Source organism: Poecilia reticulata, chromosome 16 (assembly GCF_904066995.2).
Source record: "Poecilia reticulata chromosome 16, P_reticulata-male-v2, whole genome shotgun sequence".
In the NCBI taxonomy this organism is placed as follows: domain Eukaryota; kingdom Metazoa; phylum Chordata; class Actinopteri; order Cyprinodontiformes; family Poeciliidae; genus Poecilia; species Poecilia reticulata.
Window position 1 is genome coordinate 33,256,910 of NC_088845.1, and position 22,277 is coordinate 33,279,186.

Genomic DNA, 22,277 nt, shown 5'->3' on the forward strand with positions numbered 1-22,277 from the left:
CCACACACACACACACACACACACACACAAACACACACACACGCACACACCCACACACACACAAACACACACACACGCACACACCCACACACACACACAAACACACACACACACACACACACACACACACACACACACACACACACACACACACACACACACACACACAGAGGGGCAATTCGAAATTTAACAGAAAAATTAATCTGAGTCACCACATTTGCTGCAGCCTATTTTGGCAGGTGAAATTTTTGCTGGTGAATATAAACTAAAACAAAAATCATACATAATGTTATGAATTCAATGTCTAAAAATAAAACTATATTTTCTTCCATATTATTCTAAATAATATGTTACGGTAATTTGGAATCAAACTTTTTAATGTCTCAAACACATCGGATACGAATGCACACTAGAATCCATCATACTGCTGCTTTTCTCTCTTCATACTCTAGATGGCGGGGTTGCCATAATTTGGCGTTCTGTTGTGTCCTGACAGTTCTATAACGGAATTTACTGCTTGCTTCTCAATCTGATGATGAAGTGAAAAGAAAACATCATGTGTTTATTGTCAACTCATTAACTGAAAACAAATGTATATCTTTATACCTAACGTGTTGCTAAACCACAGGCAGTTAACTCTCCTTTTTACTTGTTATCCTTCTCAAGACTCTCAAGCAAAACAACGAGGAAATGGGGAAGGTTTATTTTCTAGTAATGTCTGTTCTTCTGTTTGACGGGAGGCTTCTGAAAAGAAGGGAATATCAGACCATTAGTCTGATTCCAGAGATGAAGAGGATTGATGTGTAGTGTTGTTTTATTGCTGTCTACTTGACCAGATAAGTGATGGTCTCCTACTGTGGCTGAGGTTGGTGAACTCACGATGGTGTCACCATCTCCTGGAGGTGTTTCCAAGTGGAGTAATATGTGGGTCATTTTGAGGCTCCTCCTGCATGCTGTTGCTTAGGTATTACCACATTTGCACATTTAACAAGATTACTATAATACAGCCTGGAAGGAAAACATGAATGGACTGGTTGATATCGCAAAATTATGCAGGGAATAGAAGGTTGACTACATATATGCAAATACAGGCATTGAGAGAATATGTCAGTAATTTCTGACATGAAAAGCATGAGCATTATTACTGGGCAAGGCAATTTTATTTCAACATCACCATTTGTAGATAAGGATATCCAAATGTTATCAAAACAAAGACAGAAAATCAAAACACCTTTAAGAAATCACTTATGCATTGCATAAAAGAAACAGACTGTGTGAAAAAGTTATTAAAAACGTACTTTTGATTTTTAAATCTACAGGTACAAAAATGTTCCACTGCATGAGAGAAAGTCCTGACCCTCATGTGTCACCACATTAGTCTGTAGCTAATGTGTCACCACAAATATAATATAATAATTGACTACTGTGAGTGGTCAATTATTATTATTATTATTAACAGTTTGTTCTTCAGTGAGATCAAAACAGGCCACTTTTGCACGTTTTTTTTTTTGCCTTGACCTATAGGTGGCAGCACTGATCACCAGCAACCCAAGCAGAAGGCAGAGAAAGGAAGGACAAGCTGACAGTCAGCTACTGTTCTTTCCATATCAAGTTTTAAAATACAAATGATTCAGAATAAGACATTTTCCCATCTAATCTCCGCTACAATGACTCTGCCACACTTCAAGTCCAAACTCAGAACTCATCTGTTTTAAGTAGCTCTTTGATTTTAATCGCATTGTCTTTTTAAATCTTATTTTGTACTTCATTTTTACCATGTATTTCAATTTTGTGTTTGTTTTTCTGTTAAATTATGTAAGGTAACCTTGAGTGTCAAGAAAGGCACCTACAAATAAAATTTATTATTAGTGTTTTGTTCCACTATGTGAACTTATTCAGTTCAACAAGGCCCAGCTTTATTAGAGCTCCCAGTGAATAAGTGTTTTTGATTACATTTTAAGATTTATTGCCTCTCAGTGTTAGTGGTAGGATGTGTAGACTGCAGCAATGTCTTGAGAAAATAATTGGTAATGCCTGTAGAATAAAGTTCTTAATGAAATATTTATATATGTACACACTAAATAACTCATTCAACAGGCAAAGACACACAGTGTAACAAAAAACTATTTATTGATTCACAGTTCTTGGGGGGAAAAATCCATCTATTTCTAGTGTAGAAAACAGACATTCTGGTTTTACTCATGTCTACAGGAGTGGCAGGAAAACAAAGAAAACTAACCAACAGCACAGACACATATCTAATCCACCACAACCTGGGTTTGCTGCAAAGTCTTCAAATAATCTCTTAAACATGCACTAACCAAAGGAACTTATGTTGGTGGCAGTGTTTTGTCCATCTTGTATTTCCATAGAAATATCTTGATAAATCTCATCTATTAAACACTTTAATTCAATGACATAAAGGAGAAGCACAACACTGCAATTCATCGGCAAATGATGACATTTGACAGGCAACCATGAAGTTGAAAGAAAACCTGAGGCTGGCAAGTTTTATTACGATGAAAATGATGCAGACCGGAGTCGAGGAAGGCATCGCTTAATACTAAATACTGTCATGTGAAATAATACTGCACAAAAACTGATTGACTATTATTTTTGATTAGCACCAAATAAAGAAAAAGAAAGTACTTTAGTGTTCGATATTTAAAGTGTACATTGCTAAACAGTATTTGGCCCTACTGTCTTTTAATAATTACTCTGTAGAACAATTGATTGCTGTAATGTAATGAGCATTAATACAAACAAAATATATTTAGCAGTTATTGAAGGAGTACTTAAACATGTCTTGAATAAGTCTACATATTCAATAGAACATTAGGGAACTGTGCGTATATATATATATCTTTTTTTTCATCAGTCTCGTTCTATCTTTCAGTCTATCTACTGCATCTTTTTCTTTCTCAGTAACTATCATATTTCATTACAAAGGTCACTGTCACGGGGGAGGGAAAACTGTTGATGGTTAGTAGTAACAATGTTCATCCATCTATCACTTGCTTTATATTTACCCAGGGTCAGCAGCCTGGGTAAATGAACTTTCCTTTCCCCAGCCATTTGGGCCAGCTCATCTGGGGAAATCCCAAGGCGTTCCCAAGCCAGTCGTGAAACTTAATCCCTCCAGCGTGTCCTGGGTCTTCCTCTGGGATTCCTCCCAGTAGGACGTGCCTGTTACACCTCACCAGGGAGGCGTCCAGGATGCTGAGTCTACACTTGAAGTTTGCCAAACAAGCGGTGTGGTTTTTATGTTAGATGTGTAGTATTTTCCAAAAATGAGCCCTCGTCTAGCAATCAGTGTGTGATATTGAACTTAAGCACATACTGCAGGACTAGGATTAAAAACACACCAGCAAGTCAATTTCTTGATGCTTTTAAAAAGGCCTTTTGGAGTGGCCAAGTTAAAGTCTAGATTCCAGTGATGAAAAGACTCATTACCAGTTATCAAAAACGCTTTATGGCAGTTGTTGGTAAGAACAGTCATTATGTTTGGTAGGTGAACAGTTGGTTTGGATAAGTTTTAAAAGCATTACTTGCAAACTGTCTTTTTTGTATTCACTCTGGTTGTTTTTTATCAGATATTAATATTTGATGATTTGAAATATTTAAATGAGACAAGAAAACAAAAAAAAAACACTGAAGCAGATATGGAGGTATGTACTTTTCACTTCAAGATAAATTATAACATTTAACAAAATTAAGAAGAGGCAGTGCTTTACACATATCTGAACATAAGAGTTTAAAAGAAGGATTTTTGTGGCGTGGGCTAAAATCTGTTACTGAAACTTTTTCCAAATGCTTTAAAGGACTGACTGTGTACATTTCCAAACCATCTGACGGATGAAACAAAGTTTATTGAAGTTACAAATAAACGCAGCAGGTATAAACTAAGTATATAGAACAAGTTGGTTTGATTTTGGATGGATTGTGTATATTATGAGTAATTTATGGAATCATCCATTCGCACACACACTTTAGACAAGTCAGAAAAATGTAAAAAACCTTGCTTATTTATATAACATCTCTTCACCTACAACACAGAAGCTACATTGCATACTCTAAAAGGTAGAATCCAGTGTATAGACTAATCCTAAAATCTCATAATATTCTTCTCATAAATACATCTGCTCATTTAAGTTCTTGTAATATCAGTAGAGGAGTTTCAAAGTGTAATAAATAAAATTCAGTTTTCATCACCCAGTAGTAGAGGAGTCCTCCAGTGAAGACGGGGAGAGTCTTCATGTTGGCTTTGTCTGTCCTGGAACTGCAAAGATCTGTTTAACACCATTTATTTACCAAGACTAATCTAAATCTAATCAAGTAGCCCCTTCCAGTGAGGTTGTAGAAATTGACAGGGTGGCTCTGTGTTTATTAGGTCCGACATGTTAGAACGTCTGCAAACGGACCTAAGAGGTTCTTGTTAAATATGCACCTCACCCACACCAGGTAGGTAGTAAAGGGCTTTATGTTCTCAGAGAAAGTGTAGTTCTGTTGAGGAAGGATATAAGGCATGTAGGTGTTTTCTCCCTGCTCCTGGATCCATACCTCGTACTTAACCTCTCTCACCTTCAGGTACTTTAGATTCCATGGGATCTGCCAAGAGACTGTGAGTTTGGCCTCATTAGGGGTTTGTACTGATGTCTGACAGTGGGCTTCTCTGACCCTGCCAGGGTGAACTGTGCTGGCTATCTTTGTTTTTTTCAGGCTAGGCTTACTCTTCATGCCATCTTTGAGGACCTCGAGGAATGACGGAATGTCTACCAAAGTATCCTGGTAGATCCGGAAAAGCCATTCCGGGTTCCTGCAGCACAGGTGCCTTGGGACGTCCGTACTTGTCAGGATGCGCTCCTGCTCATCTTTTTCTAAGTGGGCAATGCCGCCTTGCTCCCACGGTCTGTCTGGATGGGTGACAGTGTTTTCCTCCTTAGAATTCCTCCAAAAAATGTAGTGAAGGTCCATGCCTGGTAGAGTGGCGAGGGTTTTATATGGAGTATACTGCTCTGGGTTCACAGCAAAGGGAAACAACTCTACCACAGTTGCACCTCTGGGGAGGAACATTGAGGTGATGAGCTGAGCTCCATGCATGCTGACCAACATGGAAGCAGCGCTAATCACCTGGATGATACTAGGAAAAGACTGCTCCTCCAGGGATACTGTAACCACTCTCATCTGGAACTCCTGGGCTAAGGCCATTATTAGCTCTGCTTCATTCAGAATTAATCTTGTGGTCGAACGACTAAACACAGCGATGTATTCATCTTTCTTGTCTCTCTCCTTCTCTTGCTCTGAGCTTCCTCCATCTGCCTCGTCCCGCTTTGTTATGTTCATTTTCTCCATTAAAGCCTTGGCAAAATGTCTGATCTCATTCCCTGAAACCAAAATGTTGGCTTTGGGCCCCTGTGGCTGAACAAACCCATACTGGTACCAGGTGGTCATTTTAGACAAACCAACATAAGATTTAGTAAAACACATTAGTTTTCCGAAGTTCCTCAACTGCTCTTTAAGAAGTGGCTGCTTGCTGCTGAGAAGTCGATAGAGGTCGAAGTGTGGCCCTTCACCCCAGCCTTCCATGAACACGAGACGTGCCTCATCGTCCAAGTCGGAATACTGTTTCATGGTAAAGAAGGCTGGGAGAAGATCATCGTGGAATACGTGCATAAGGTTATCCGGATTGAATCTGTTGAGGATCAGAGTCACATCTGGTACAAAAACGGGTTTGGGCATGAACTTTAAAGCGCCAGCTGGGAGTTCTAAAAAGTTAAAATATTGGGTGTTGTGATCCTCTACTGAGGATAAATCTAGTAGGGCAGGTTGAAAGCGCCTAGATCCAAGATTAGGCAGCATGACAGAGGAGTTGGAGTGGAAAAACACAAACTCCTCTGCCTCAGAGGAGTAGCACAAATAGTCAAAGCGGCAGATGCGGTCGGTGTGCATCTTGCCAGTACACACCATGCGGGTGCCATGTTCCTGGAGAGATTGCAGGGCAACATGGTAGTCAATGCGGGCCTGAGAGAGCTCCTTGGACTGCTGTGTCATATGCAACTCCTCCTCCAGTGAGGCTGCATGCTCACTTAGCTTGGAGCACTTCCAAAGTAGGGCTGCAATCACGGAGACGAGTAACCCATTAATTAGCGCACCCAAGCTCATCCTGCAGCCCGCCACAGAAGCTCGCATCACTGCAGCCACTGAGGACCCGGCGCCCAACTCCAACTGGCCTCCAACCTCAGAGGGAAGTGGCAAAACATTAACTGCCAAGCGATGACCTGAAACAGAGAAGAGAATACAGAGATGAGGGAAAATTCATTGGTATTCCCATTATAGAACAGCAAAAAAAAAAAAAAAAAAAGCTCCTTATTGCAGTAGCATCATCGTACTGATCAGCTTGTTGACAAAGGCATCAAAAAGTTGCAAGATGGAAACTCTCAAGGACTGGACATTGATTCCCATAATCTAGAAAGATTAATCAGATCTACCTCTTTCTGTATGCTACAAATGGACCTGCTGGAAGACTTGGTACAGTTCAACAGTAAAAAAGAGGTTTAATAAAGTGTAGAACAGCAGGAGTGCCAATAATTTTGTCACTGCTAATTTGGTTTTAAAAAAACAACAACCTTAAAACGAGATTAGTTTTTAAAAAATTGAATAAATACACTTAACAGATGTTATGCTGCTGCTGTAATAAAATGTGAATTAATCTGGAGGCTGCTTCCACATCTTTATCAGAGCTGCCAATAAATGTAGATGAAAAGAAGGAACATTTTCTGTGATTGTTACACATGAATACATCATTTATGCATATCTAAACAGAGCTATACATATTTCCTTCCTGCCCTGCAGTTTGCCTTTAGATGTGAAAGAGCACAAACAACTGACCGCTAGTCAGAAAGTATCAAAAACAAACATCAATAGCATTCATATTACAGTTGCACAATGTACTGAATTGCAAAAGCCAATATAATAATTGTAAGCGACTGCTTGGACACAATATTTGGTAGAATACTATATTTCATTAACATTTCAGCTGTCAGGCATTTACACTCTGCATAATGATAATATTTGGCCCTGAAATTATGTTTGGTGGTGATGTGTATTGGAAAAGAAGGGACAGTGTGACGAAACTGTGGAATAATTCTCATCCATGTCTGTATCAGGTTTAAGCCAGTGTTCCCCTACCCTGGTCCTCTTGCTTCAGTCCAGATGATTTCAATTAGCAAGAGTTTGCTGAACTGTAATCAGCTGAATCAGGCGTATTAAAGCAGGGAAACATCTAAAACATGCAGGGCAGTGTGCCACAAGGACCAGGATTGAGAAACTGGTTTAAGCAATAATATATATAATAAAAAAACATTTCTTGATATTGTGCAACTCGGATACATATTCCCATTTTGTGTGTGAGATTATGCTACTTCAATAAGAGAGAAATTCATTTAGCACATTTACAATTTGGGGTACCAATGAGTGTGGATAAGTCTGTAAGCTAAGGAGAGTAAAGACCAGTCTAAAGAAAAACATCGACAAGTATGTTTGTTGAATCTGAATCAATCCTCTGAGTAAAAATGGGCAAGACACTTGTGTAGGTACATCAGTGAAGCAAAAACCAACAAATCAATACACAGACCATATTCCATCTTTATATAAGATAGATTCAGACATCCATCATGTGGCCTTAGCTCTCACTTTTGGAAACAATCTCCCTTTATTTTTACAAACCAATTCTCCTCATCTTATGTCTACTCTGATATGTCAGGACAAATGAGACTGCGAGCAGGCACAGAAAGGAACATTGCTCTCTGCTCTCCTCATCTGCATACTGAGAGAACAAGTGAGTCATTGAGAGACGTCAAATCAAAGGAACGGCTAATGGCCAGCAGCTGCCTGCACACACAAAGCAACTGGCATGCTAAATATCCCTTTAAGTGCTAGTCTAATTAGCTAAACAGACTTGCATCAAGTTTATTCTGTTCAATTCATCATCATGCACTGATAAATGGAAGTACACACTGATAATGTTGCAGTGTCTGTCAGACACAGCAGGGGCTCAAACTAAACTAAGGTAAGAGTCTATGTGGACACTGAAATCTTAATTAATTAATTCACTAAGCTTTAAACAAAATGCCCCTTTATCACATACACTCAATCATTCTGCCCATGTTGCCGTCATGCGGCTGCGTTCTCACAGCACTACCAGTCTGCGCTCTTCCTTACTCTTTCCGTTCAGTCCCTGAGCTATTTCTGACATCCATGCAAGTGCAATGTCACTGGCAATAGGGTCACCTTTTCAGTTTAAACCCAATGGAGACACACAGGCACAGTAAGAATGAAGCAATGAAACGCTGGGTTTATGAAAAACAGAAAGATTCACATCTCGATGGTCATCTTGAATATTTAACTGAGAAGTGTAGTAAATGACTGATCAAATATTTCCTGTTTGATCAGTCTACTGCCCAATGGGTAGTTAAGGACGGCTCTTCCAAGACCTAGACTGAGACCACATCCACGACCAGGACCAAACCTACCGAGACCAAGATGAAGATCCAACCTTCCAAGACCAAGACCAAATTTGTTTTTAGGATACTGGGGATTTTTTGTACACCTCAAAATACAAAAATGAATGGTAAAACAGTAAATGATTCAAACAAAGCTATTTTTAAACTAATAATTATCACGATAATTAATATTTAAGTTAACTGCAGCCATGCATTGATGATACATAATCTGGGAGATAAAGCATCCAAAGGTCTTCCAGAGTCGCACTGATCTGACAAACGTTGCTCAGTAGAATCTGATGCAGATAATAAAATGATCAGGATGGCCAACAACTGAGCTAATTTGGAAAGAAGTGAATGGATTCGAAAAGGCTGCATGAGGATCATGCAGCCTCCTGCTTTGCTCATTGTTCAGATGAATGCTGCAAGTTGTAAATCCTGTTCCAATAGATCCATAAATCACAGAGCATGTCCTGTGAGCACACAGGCTCCTGTATCTAGGGACATCAACTTGTACGAAGAGGAAGAACAAAATGATCCACAATGGTTGCTTAGTTAGTGTAGAGATGATAAGTGCTGTGATGACCTGGCAGAGTTAGTGCTTGGTAGCCACGAGGGTCTGATGTATTTTAATCAGAATCCTGGAAAGCAGCGGCAGAGGGTCCAGTGGGAGGGGAGTAGTGCATGGTCACACCCAGATTTCCAGCTCTCCTCCAGCCCTCCAAGTGTTTTTTTCTACACCAAATCCCCATAGCTTCCATTTTTCAGTTAGTTCCATAAGTGCTCAAAAGCTTCCCTAAAGCAGTGGTCAACTCGGAGCTGAGTGTTTCGCTGAAGTCTGGACCAGTGTTCCCCTTCCTTCCGGACACCTGCTGACCGTGACAGTGTGTCGTTATTTGATGTTATTTTTATTTCTAGACCTGAACATGGCCTGTCAGCTTGGATCAAGTTGCCTGGACCTCAGCATGGCACCGTGGAGGATTAATGGCCCAGCAGCCGTTACCGGGTTGTACCAAGACAAGTCTCATGCCCGTTCTCTCACTTTGCATCCCTTTCTTCTTCATGTCCAGACAGACTATTAAAGCTTTGCAATCTGCTCCAGAGGAAGAAGAAAAAACACTGTCTGCCTGATAACAACAGCCAGTGAGTGTGAGAAAACCCCCATGGTCTATGTTTGATACATCACATGTCTGACAGCTTGTCTATTGCAAGCTAAGGGTAAGTACTTGATTTATAGCACACTGCTTTATGTTGTCCCTTTCCTCTCAGGGTACATGGGTTGGTGTGGGCTTTTTGCTGAACATTTCAGTGACAGAGACAAAAAGGAAGAAAATGAAATGTCGGCAAAAACCCCTGTAGAACATGACTCTACCAGAGAGCAGGAGGAGCATGTGGAGACACAGCACCAAAACAAGAGACTTGGACACTACAGTGTCCAAGTCTCCTGCGTACACACTGAAAGACACTGGTCTATAGTAGGACAGTGGTGTTAGCATGGGTACTGCCCATTTCTGTCCTGTTTCTCATTATTTAGTGCATCTTCATACACCTCAGTTTGAGTAGCCGGGTAATTCTTTACATCAAGAATGACACGGCTGTCTGGATGTCAAACTGACACAGAAAAACAGGTGAAACCCAGAAATAGATTTCATTCTTGATGCCATATTTATAACTTACAATCAGGGAAAAGGAGCAGCTCAAGAACATGTTGTCCACACTGACATGAACAATTGGCTAAATTCTATTTTTTAGCTGCACTGTCGTCTGAATGCAAACACTTTTTATGAAAGATTTGGACTTTTCACACTAATGTTGAAACCCTGGGAGCACTTGACAACCTGGCAGAAATGGCGACGTTTTATCAGGTTTTTTTAGACCGCATCTCACCACTGAAACTGGATTTTCTGAGAAAACAAAGAAACCTGTTGTTTAAAGAGATGCTCAAAATGACATCACTGCAACCTGGGTTTTACACTTCAACGCTGGAAGTGTAAACTTGTAGAAGCACAGAATACACACCTTCCTACAATCACAGGTACATCTTCAGAAGATGTCTCGCAGAGTAAAGAAGTAACAAAAATGTTTATGGAGAAAGCAATTATTCTGATTTTAGACAGAAACAGAACTAATTGGGGCTGCTGCATAGTTTTTAGAAACTACAGTGGACTCCCATATCTTCTACAGTTTGTGGTGGCTAGGGAGCTTATTATCTGTGCTCTTAACTGGCTGCTAACACCTGTTAGCATCTACAGTCACATTATTCAGTTTTATTATAAGAAACAATGAGGGAAAAATAATTAATCCTAGTAATCCTGGTACAGAGCAGCCATAAGGAACAGAGTTTGGGATCACTCTGTAAATACCTACACTGCTCCCGAGAGACCCAACCATGCTTTATACTTATGTTAGCACAATGAACATGATTAATTAATTAATAATGAAGTTTCTAAACATTGCAACTGCCAAATGGTAATTTCCCATGAATACCAATTGACTACAAATGAGAATATATCACCAATCAACTGCTCAGTCAGCTCCAGTTTTGTGGCTCATTGACCCTTTGCACATGACATCACACTTGTCTATAAAGTCCGGTTCACATGGGGATGTGATTGCACAATTGGACTCTAGTGCGGACCACAAAAGCAAACTCTGGTTCGCCTAATATCACATTTATTTAGTTGATTTCATTGTAAAAACTGTCATAAGGTGCTGAGTGGTCGACAGCACAAAACAAACAAAGGTGCAAATCAAACTTATCATTTTATCGTAAACCTTTTGATGGAGACAGAAGACGGTGATGGATAGCTCCATCAATCATTAGGATTGACAATCGGCATATTTATCGAATTGCAGTGAACACTTTTTACAAGGTAAGAAGATTCATTTTCAAATACTTCATAAGTAAGTAAGATTAGTAAGATACAATTAAATATTGCATTATGGTGAAGGTACACGGCTAATCATTAGAAACCAAAGAGAAAATGCCCCATATAGTCTACCCTGTAGGGAAAAAAGGTTAGCATCTAGACTTTTGTACACTTTTAAGTCTGCTCTGTTGTGAGAGAAAATGCTGTGAATTCAGGCAAATTTGGTCAAATCAACAAACATGGCAGGAGGAAGGAGGTGTGGATTGGATTCTAAGCTAGCTATTTCTAACTTTTGTAAATTCCGTTGTTTACTAGCCCCAGCTAGTTGTGCTACTTCCACAGACAAATTAGCTCGACTTGAACAAATAGAAGCCATAGCTACACGGTCAAAAACAACTTCGGAAAACAATCACAGTCACTTGGTTCAATACTGCTGTCCCTCATTTCTGAAGTCCATCATGGTGCCTCAGCATGATTGACATAGTAGAAAAAGTGTCAGTACATCCCTAGACAACAGCATGATCCGCCTAATAATCCCCAGTCTATTTCCAATAAAACACTGCAGCTCCCTTCATTGTTTAATCTTCAGCAGAAAGACATATGCCGCTGTGTGTACAGCTGAGCACTTCCTCTCTCCATGCTGCTCATTGGTGACCTCAAGTGTCATTCATATATTTAGTTCACAAACTGTTAAGGTGGCGTCAAAATCACTTTCATTTCTTGTGCCTAGTTGTGAGATAAAGCCTTTAAAGTTTGTGTTGAATATGAATCCAGCCATTAATCCAAAGAATAACTTTATTTCTAAATAGCTCATTAAAAACAAACAACAAAAAAATGTCGCTTAAAGTTGGTGGAAAATGCTGAGTGGAAATCTGGAAAAGGTTCATCGTGGTCTCATTTTTCACATTACAAACAACTGCCATTTTAACAGGGGTGTGAAGACTTTCGTAGGTTTCAATCAGAGATGTACTTCCTGCTGAGGGGACATTCGGGACAGGGTTAGGGGAGCAGATCGTTCTGACACGATCACCAACAAACCCTCACATGTATAACCTCCTGTGAACAAATATTTGGATCTTTGCAGAAGAATGCTATGAAGTTAATGCCAACAGACAGCTTCCTTTATAACAAAGCACTCAACCACACACTTGGTCTGAATATACCCAGCACAAAAAAAACATGCAAATCAATTCATATTCATGCGTTTCCACATCCACAAAGTACTGAACTGAATTATTTCCTCCTAGAAAAAGAATATTCCCAGAAGGCAACCGAACGCTCTCTTTCACAGAGAGGCGCTGCAGTTACAAGAAAATAGGCAAATAAATCCCCCTGAATGGCTCTGAAGACAAGAACAGAAGTGCATATCAAAGTGCTACGAAAACAACCCTCCTATGTGAACCCAGGCCAGATCCCTGCTAGGAATTCAGGACCTTAAGATGGACCCAGACTGGGTCGTCCTTCATTACAACGTAAGTGTGCGATTATTTCTAACCTAGCTAACTTGTAAGAAACATGAAGTATGTCATCATGTGAACCTTTTATTAAGTAAACAATAAGCAGGTCCAGACTTGGACTTGAACTGCACCCCGAGTCACAAAAACAAACACTAGGGACTTGACTTTTACTTTGACTTTGCTAGAGATCAGAATCTCATGTAATCAGGAGGGAAAGGTACAAATCAGTAGGGGCACACTGGTTTGTTTTGGTGCTTATTGTCCTCGTGTGTTCACAGAAACAACAACATTTCAGTGCCACAAAACAGACCTAGAATGAGAAAAAATGTCCTGTGAACATCTGTGCTGTGATGCAGAGACGGCCTCCGGTTCATGTGACCAGCTGGCTGCAGGGTTTAAAAGCACATACACAATTGTTTCTGTAGCGAATACTCTAAAACAAGTTCTCCTGACATCTGTTAGAAAAGAACAACAGATATCAGTATTTCACTTCCTCTACGCAGGAAGTGAAATACACTTCCTGTGTAGAGCTTCATGCCAGCCCTGCAGCACCTTGACCAGAGGTCACATGGAGGTGAACATTCGGTCGGGTTGATTGGTGATTTCTGAATGCCAGGTGGCAGCAAACATCAGCCAGACGTCTAGAGAGGAACCTTCCTGATGCCTCCCATCTGACAGCAGATACACCACCACCACTGTTCTTAAAGGGGTGGTATTATGTATTTTCCAGCCAAATAAAATAATTTCATAGCACAATCAAGTAACAATGTTAACTTTAGTTGTTATAAAAATGCAATACATATGAAATGTGATTTAATATAAATTAGACTTCATATTTCAATGCCTTGAAATTGGGTCTTTGTCTCTTTAAAAAACTTCTGCTCTTTCTGAAACTCTGCCATCAATACATCACCACAGCATGGTTCCTCTACTGACCCTTTAATATTTTTTACCAGCGTTGCACTGAGAAGTAGTTCACTCAGCAAATGCGTCGTTCCACCAGGTGCTGCTAATTGCTGCTGGCTAGTCTGAAGGAGATGAGTGGAGGAGTCATGGAGGAGGGCTGCTCTGTGAGGCAGAATCAGAAACTGCAGCTGAGGAGAAGCTACATGTTCAAATGTCCACCAGGGAGTTTTCCACAGCCAAATGGTTGACATGGAGATTAAAGGATTTCTCAAACATACATGAAAGAATCAAAGCAACACTCCATGTGTGTTTTTGACAAGGGAATAACATCATAACACATTGTAAAACTAAAAAAAAAAGTCAATTTTACATAATACTGTCCCTTTAAAATGCTTGTTCAACCCAGAATTTATTCTTATTGAATTCTACATTTATTCAACCTAGTTTCTAATTATTGACACTAAGAGTTTACCGCCAAGTTTAAAAGCACAACAGCTGAAATGCTAATGAAATATACTGTAATATTCTACCAAATATGGTGTCCAGGCAGTTGTTTGCGATCATTGACTAATACTGGATTGACTTTTGTGATTCAGTACATTGTTCAGCTGTAATATGAAAGAAAATGATGTTTGCTTTTGATGCTTACTGACTGGAGGTCAGCTGTTTGTACTTTCACTTCTATAAGTGAAAGTACTTCACTTTTAGAAAATATTCCTTCTTTCCATCTACATTTATTGGCAGCTCTGGTAAAGATGTGGATAAGCTATTTTTCTACATAATCATCCAGAAACACCCAGAGAACTAAATTTGAGTCTCAGTTCCTGCTGAGGTTAGAAGCTCCACATGCCTACGTTTGTGATGGTAGGAAAGAAAAATATTTTCCCCTGGCATCACACCACAGAAACCAGATGGCATGTAGATGGAGCCTAATGGTTGTCATGGAGATGTGATCAACCCAAGACGCCTCTTTCTGCTGCAGGTCTCCAGCAGAGAGCTTTAAACCGGGTTTTCCCTGCCTGACCATCCCATCCCCCTCATGGTGTGCAGAGATAAACATGGATCCTCTAATGGGACTGTCCCGGTGTGCCAGTAAACAAAAACATTTTTTTAAACTTTCTTTCTGAACACAGTACTATTTTTAAACGTGTTTTAGACCAGATTGTAAAGAGCTAACAATAAAGTGCCTAGAACTGTTTATATAAATTCAAAGTGTTCAGCTTTTACTTGCATTTTTTTCATTCATATTTGACACTACCATGACAGCCAGCAGCTGGACCCGCTCCGGTTCTAAAGATGCTACACTGAAGCATCCAGCTGTGTGTCTGCTGCAGCTCTTACCTGCAGTCCCACCAACAGTCCCAGACACGGCGTTGCCTGTGCGGCTCTGTGAGGACAGTCCGGAGGTTAGCTCATTCAGGCACCATCAGCTCGCCAGTCCGGAGCCCCAATCCGGAGACTGGAGCACCCCGGAGGAAACGGAGGACACGGAGAAAACACCGGCTTGGTCCGTTACAGAGAATCCCCCACCCCCACCTCACCGTGCCTGGTTATGGTCCCGGCAGTCGGGCTGTCAGGGGGACGGAGAGGGAGACAGAGACAGAACCACAGGCAGTGGAGCCGCTCGGAGGAGAGAGAGGGCTCTGACTGCAGACTCTAGCGGAGCTCCGCAGGAACCGGAAGGAAGTAGCTCCGCTGGAGCGGGTGGGCCTTAGAATTGTTTTTCCTCCCTCTTTTTAATTATCCGTCAGAAACAGCAGCCAGTATTTACAATTATGTGACCCGTTTACTGAATTTACAAATTTGAATAAAAACTACAGATAAATCACTAGATATACAAATATAAGTGTCTCATTATTATTGCTTTAGCGCCCCCTTCTGCTTGGGCGTCAGAACAGGTGACAGGTGATGCCGCTGATATCTGAAATGAGACAACTACTTAATTCAATTTAGTTTTAATTTATAATGACAATGAATTGGTTGCTACTCCCCACTCTTTTTATTGTAATGGATTTTCCATAAGTATCCGTCTGCTAAAGCATGCACTGTAAAAACTGGTTGACAATAAAAACAATAAATTAGACTTTGGGAAAAAATACACCATTACTTCAAACGTTTTACTTACAAATGCAACTTAAAGTAAAAAAGCAATGATTTGTTTGTTTGTGCTTTTCTCAGTGTACTAATAATTCTTACACATTCAACTCAGTTTCTCCATACCACCAATTTAATGCTGTTCCGAGCTACTTTCAAGGTTCTATAAGATCAAATTTATATGCAAAAATACATTTAATACAGATGGTTTCCATGTCAGCTACATTATTCCAGTTCAATCCTACTCATTAAACAAATATACCCAAGTTCAGATTATAATTCAAATAATATTTGTCAAGTTACTTAAGGAAACTCAGCAATTCCTCACACTGTCCATTCATGTAACAAAAGTAGAAAGGGGAAACTTCCTTTTAACAGGAAGAAAACTCCAGCAGACAAAGAACCAGGTTGAGTGTGAGCAGCCATCTGCCATGGCCGACTGAGGGTTTGAGAAGACAGAGAATACACACACACATTTAAGCCTGGACAACCAGACATGGTTTATGGAGGTCATGTGGCTAAAAAGGCAATTTCACTGTCATTAAGTGGGTTACTGCTTAGTGATGATTGGCTCAAAACCATGGAAACAGAAAGCATCCACATTGAGGATGTAAGAAGTGGGTTTCCCCTCAAACACTCTCAAGTGGACACACACCAGCTCTCTGACTATTTCACTCACAGCTAACTCCAGTGGAGGCCATAGGGAAGTTCTGCTCTCCCACATTCCACACCAGGAAAACCAAATGCTACAGGAACAGAAGGCAGATCTCTCCTTATGTGGGTTAAATCCTGCTGTTTCAGAGGAATTGTGGCCACAACACGCGAGTGTGCGTGTGTGTGTATGCGCGTGTGTGAGCGCACACGCATGAGGTGACCTTCAGATGCTGCCAGACAAACACTCGTTTCTCACCTGTGATTGACTTCTTCACATCATCAGTGCAACAGTGTAAAGGAGGTCAGCTCTCTGGTGAACCTCTGAAGAAGGTGTTGCTGACGTGACATTTGTGCAGGACGTGTTAGCATTCACATAGCACCGCTGCTCTAACTCCCTCCATCACAGCCCTCCAGAAGTCATCTTGCAGGTTTTTTTCTCAGAGATAGCTGGGAGCTCCGAGGTTAATCCGTTAAAGTCTGAAGTCAGGGTTTTGTCTCATCGACTCTCTTCTTCTCTCCTCTCATAGCTTTCTCCACCATTCATTACCTCAGAAACACACATACACACAAATATCAGTGCTTTGAACTGTGACTAAAGCCTCCTTGTGTCTTTGTATTTGTCTTTGATCTGTGCTAAAGGTTAGAGTAGCTTCTGCAGATTGTGCAGGACAAGAGCAGATAAAGTTCATGCTGGAAGCTTTCAGCTGGGAGCTGTAGGTTCACTGTCAGAGCATCAGGGAACAAACATGACTGCAGTTTGCAAGCAAAGGCTTGGTAATGTGATCATACAACCTTTTTATAAAACCTTATTCTGCTGAAAACATTAATCTTGCTTCATGGATGTGAAAAGTTAGCTTTCCATGACTTTTCTAAAGTTGAATGAGATCAGCTTGCTTTCTTCTTTTAGACCCGATAATCATATTTATCCTTAATATTGCTCTGTTGTTAGTTACCTACAAGAAGCTTTAACTTGTGACCTACATTTTCAGAAATATTGATATGTTTCATCACCTTGAAACATATTCACAACCAAATCCTTCCTGAACAAGCCTGGTTTAGAAAAACAGATTTATTTCTCGATTAGATCACTGTAACACACTGTTAGCTGGAATCTCCAGTCATATAACTAACTTCAGTTCATGCAGAACACTGCAGCAAGAAGTTTGAACATCACTCCTCTTAAAAGCTCTACACCAGCTTCCAGTTAAACAGAGAACAAATAGGTTTTAAAATCCCACTAACTTTAATCATCTGCCCTGTTTTTTGTTTCTTCGATGCTAAAAGAATGTAAAGAACGAATATACACATAGCTGTTTTCTCCAACTTTTAGCTCATGTATTTTTGTTGTGACATATTTCAATTGTTTTCTTTTTCATTTGTGTAAAAAGAAAATAATTCTTCACAAATGTCATTTTTGCCTTAATAATAAACACCTTCATTTGAAAACGTGTGCACCCTTTAATTATCTTTCACTAATATTCAAATTGGTTTCATGTTTTAGATCACTGAAGAGTGACAAACATGCAAAAAAAGGAAGTGAAGAATGGGGCAAACACTTTTTCATCCCACATACTTTAAATCTGACTTGATGTGAACGGACTGAATTGCCTTTTTCTGTGCAGTGTCTTGTGAGTCTCAGTTCTCGTATGTGGTGAACCAAACCAGCGTGAAAAATAAATTGAGTTGAATTTCAATGAAGAAATAAATTGGTGAAGCTGCCTAATCTGTAAAATGTGGGTGTTTGTATTTAATGAAGATGGCTTCTTTCACTCCTCTTTCTGAGACTCTACTGTCATGAACTCCTTGTCCTTGAGACATAGCTGAACTGCTGAGTCCTGAACCGACAGCTGACTGTTCTGACCCAGAGCTGCATACACCACACCACTTACCTGTGTTGCTGTTTGGTCCTTGGGATGAAGTAACCATGCTGCAATCCTAGAAAGGCAGGAATAATTTGCTCCTTAGTATCTGAAATACGTCAGCCAGAATCAACCAAATAGTAAAATGACATCAAGTCCCATCATTTTAGTTCTACTTCACATCCTGTTTCTGTTTCTATAGCTCTTTCTGTGCTCACAAGAACCTCACAGCACAAAGGTCATATGAATGCAGCGATGACATCATCCAGATGGGCTTTAATGAGCCAAATGTAATATGTACTGCCAGAAGCAGCCATTAAATCAGAGTTGTTACACAATTTAAAAAAGGAGCCAAAACATTAGAGTAAAGCGTACCAACACGGGATAAAGAAAGGAGGACACGTTTTACTAGATGTAATTCAGAGCAATTATTCAGATTGACAGGTTGGATTCTGTTTTGGTTTTGTTTTGGTTTGTTTTCTTTGTTTTGGGAAGCCTGCTGCTTCCACATTTCCCCCACCAGATGCCGCCTGTGAGCAGAGCCCCTGGAGCAGCGAGTGGGAGAACCTGGAGACACACCTATGGCGCATCAAGAGGACTGATTCTGTGGCTTCCTGTAGTAATCCTGTCTGTGTTTGTCCTTCTCTTCAGGTTTTGCCTCAGGTTCTCCAGCAGTTCTCAAGAACGGAGTTTATGCTAACTCCTGCGAACTCCCCCACCCCCATCTGCTTCCCCACAACGCCATTGGTATTACCAATCGGTTGCCTTCCTGAGCACTCCCTTACTGGTCCTTTGTTCTCTGTGGATTCAGCAGTACGTACCTGGTCGTGCCCGAAGCCGCCCGGCTTCTCATCCTCCGGACCTTTGTCAGCCATCAGCTCACCCTCCACACAGCCATCTTACCTGTCCGTCCTCCCACGGCACCTTGGTTCTCCTCGTCGTCTCCGGATATCTGTCTGCTCCAACAAGTACTCACTCTGCTCTAAAGTAAGCCTCCGCCATAAGATCTGTGACTCCTTGTTTATCAGAGCCTTACCTCTACCTCTCATCTACAGTGGCTGTTCTGGTGGTTCCGATCAGTGGTGGAGAAAGTACTCAAAAAAATGTACTTAAGTAGAAGTACAAATACACAGACAAAAATGTACTCGAGTAAAACTACTACATCAGTGTTTCTCAACCCTGGTCCTCAGCATCCCCTGACCTGCATGTCTTAGGTCAGTGGTTCTTAACTTTTTTTGAGGTACCGCAGCAAGTGATGGCAAAGCGGGGCATCATCACGGCTTTACACAAGTGTGTCTTTACCTCCGCGGCAGAGGCTCCGCCGAACCCGAGACCGACTCATCGAACCCCTGGGGTTCGATCGAACCCCAGGTTAAGAACCACTGACTTAGGTATTTCCCTTCTGCCACACACCTGAATTGTATCTCTGGGTGATTAACAGGCTTCTGCACCACTTCTTCTTCTTTTTGTTTTATGGCGGTTGGCAAACAACTTATAGGTGCATTAACGCCACCTTCCAGACTGGAGTATAGATTAGATGTCCTAACGCTATAATCTTCCTAAGAAAACTAAAAATGCTGTCAAATGCTACATCCCCAGACGATCTTTGCAGCAAATTTCTAATTTCTAAATTATTTTTTATTTCTATTTAACTCTCTAATTAACACCTCTTTCCTGACTATACTCATTACATTCTAGAAAAATATGCTGCACTGTTTCCGACTCCACAATAATTACACAAACCTGTACTATGTTTATTAATTATTTTCAGAGTACTATTTAGCCCCGTATGCCCAAACCTTAATCTGGATATAATATCCTCTTCTTTTTTATTGCTACTACCTTCCCTATATTCCCCTACTTTTTTTTAATGCTATAATAAAATCTTGCATTTTCTTCTCTATCCCATAGTTCTTGCTATTTCTTTTTAATATATATTTTACTTATACTTTTGACCTCATTCCTGCATATTTTGATATTTACCTCAACACTATCCCTTTTTGTTGCACTCTTAGCAAATTTATCTGCCAACCCATTTCCTACTATTCCAATATGAGCAGGAATCCAAATAAACTTAACCCTGGATCCATATCTTTTAATTATAAAAATTGATTAATATTCAATATATCTTGTCTCGTTTCTGAATTCTGTTCTAAAATACTTATTAATGCACTACTTGAATCTGAACAAATTAATATTTCTTTCCTTCTCGTTTCCTCACTCCATTCTAGAGCCATTAATATAGCCATTAGCTCACCTGTATAAACTGTCAATCTGTCTGTTATTCTTTTATTTTTCATAATATGCAAGTCCAGAATTATAAATGCTATTCCAATTTTATCATTTATCATTTTAGAAGCATCTGTATATACTTGTAAATACTCAGCATACTTCTGCACCACTTGATGGTCATGCAATCATTTGAATCAGCTGTTCCGGAATAGAGGCACATCTAAAACATGCAGAGCAGGGGAGCTGAGGACCAGGGTTGAGAAACACTGTACTACATTAACATTTGTTCTTGAGTAAAAGTAAAAAAGTACTGGCTTTTAAAAATACTTAAGTATTAAAAGTAAAAGTACTTGCTGAATGGATTACCTAATCGCTAATATCATTAAGTGTGCCGATCGTATTTAATTTTAATACATTAGAAATGTGCCATTTTAATGAACAATGCCACAGATAAAGCATGTTTTATTGTGTTTACTCTGTAACATAGTTTAGACTTAGATATGTGATTCTATGCATCATAATTTCAGGGATGGAACCATCTTGTCTCCTGTCCAAACATAACATGAACTTCACTTTTTTTTGCCACTAGTGGCTTTTATTTTGAAAGAAATACAACAGAAAGGGGATGGAAAGAAGGTGGGTGGGAGAGGACAGGCAACCAAGGAGCCAGTAGCAGAGTTGTAGTCAAGACTTGGTCTACCCAAGACCAAGTCAAGACCAGCACCCCGTGCTACATGACACAAAAAAATTAGCTTTTACCTATCAAAATTGCTTCTCAAATTGATCTGAATGATCCACATTCCCATAAAACACCTAGATATTAAATACTAAGAGCTGAAATAAATTTAATCAGTAAAGATCTGTCCAGAAGAATCGGTTTGTTCCTGAATGTCATATCACTATATTGCACTTTGGTCGCAGCGTTGTCCCATATATGCGACACCTCAGTCAACACCTCCACACAATAATTCAGGCTTGAGTGACAACTTTTTTTCATCGCAGATGCAACATGTGTCTCAGTACAGCTAGCTTTGCTAGCAACACGTCCCCGGAGCTTAGCTTTAAGCTTTCCTTCCAAGTGACTAAAAGTTGGACGAAGTCCCCCACCGTCTGTGAAAGCGAAGCGCTGCTGATTTTACATGTCGCCATATCTATGATTTATGCAGCGCTATTATATTACTGACGATTAGACAGACATCTCCTCCCGCTCAGAGGAAACCACTGCGCATGTCTTGGAGCTCCGCGTGCGAGTAAAGGTGGAGGCGATGGATGACAACAGACACGTAAGTCACGTTATAGCTTGGATTTTACGACGCCACCTTAAGTCCCTGAACTTCACATTTTAACGGAAAAAAAGGAGCAATGCGTCTTGGATGAACGAGTAACGCGACAGTTTTGTACAAATGTAGTGAAGTAGAAAGTACAGATACTTACTGTAAAATGTAGTGGAGTAAAAGTAGAAAGTACCCATTATTACAACTTAAGTAAAGTACAGATACACGAAATGTAATTGTACTTCGTTACTTCCCACCACTGGTTCCGATCCTGATTCTTGCTCCACACTCACTCCCTGTCCCCTTTACAATAAACCATATTGTTTTGAAATACGCGTCTCCTGATTGTGTTCTTGCATGTGGGTTCAAAGACTGGAACTAAACATGACAGAGATGAGACGGAAAATATAACTAAGCCATAAACTAGAGT

At 40.2% G+C, this 22,277-nt stretch overlaps 1 protein-coding gene and 1 long non-coding RNA gene across 4 annotated transcripts; one reads left to right on the plus strand and one right to left on the minus strand.

Annotated features, from left to right (window-relative positions):
- Positions 1-2,113: 2,113 nt before the first annotated feature.
- Positions 2,114-22,213, minus strand: pomgnt2 (protein O-linked mannose N-acetylglucosaminyltransferase 2 (beta 1,4-)). 3 transcript variants are annotated; one of them, XM_081597173.1, is made up of 2 exons: positions 16,739-22,213; positions 2,114-6,278 (listed from the first exon to the last, which is right to left on the minus strand). In XM_081597173.1, exon 2 carries the CDS (start codon positions 6,187-6,189, stop codon positions 4,387-4,389), a length of 1,803 nt encoding a protein of 600 aa, XP_081453299.1. In that variant the 5' UTR covers positions 6,190-6,278; positions 16,739-22,213; the 3' UTR covers positions 2,114-4,386. The 3 variants fall into 3 exon arrangements, with proteins under 3 accessions (XP_081453299.1, XP_008409305.2, XP_081453300.1); XM_008411083.3 differs by lacking the exon at positions 16,739-22,213 and adding an exon at positions 15,076-15,672; XM_081597174.1 differs by lacking the exon at positions 16,739-22,213 and adding an exon at positions 9,088-9,299.
- LOC145547581 (uncharacterized) lies at positions 9,290-15,080 on the plus strand. The gene is made up of 3 exons (XR_014083867.1): positions 9,290-9,719; positions 12,619-12,843; positions 14,717-15,080. It is a non-coding gene; the product is annotated as an uncharacterized LOC145547581 (long non-coding RNA).
- Positions 22,214-22,277: the final 64 nt, after the last annotated feature.

Excerpts from the sequence above, each read along its gene's own strand:
- pomgnt2 (XM_081597173.1), bottom strand. The coding sequence starts at position 6,189 with ATGCGAGCTTCTGTGGCGGGCTGCAGGATGAGCTTGGGTGCGCTAATT.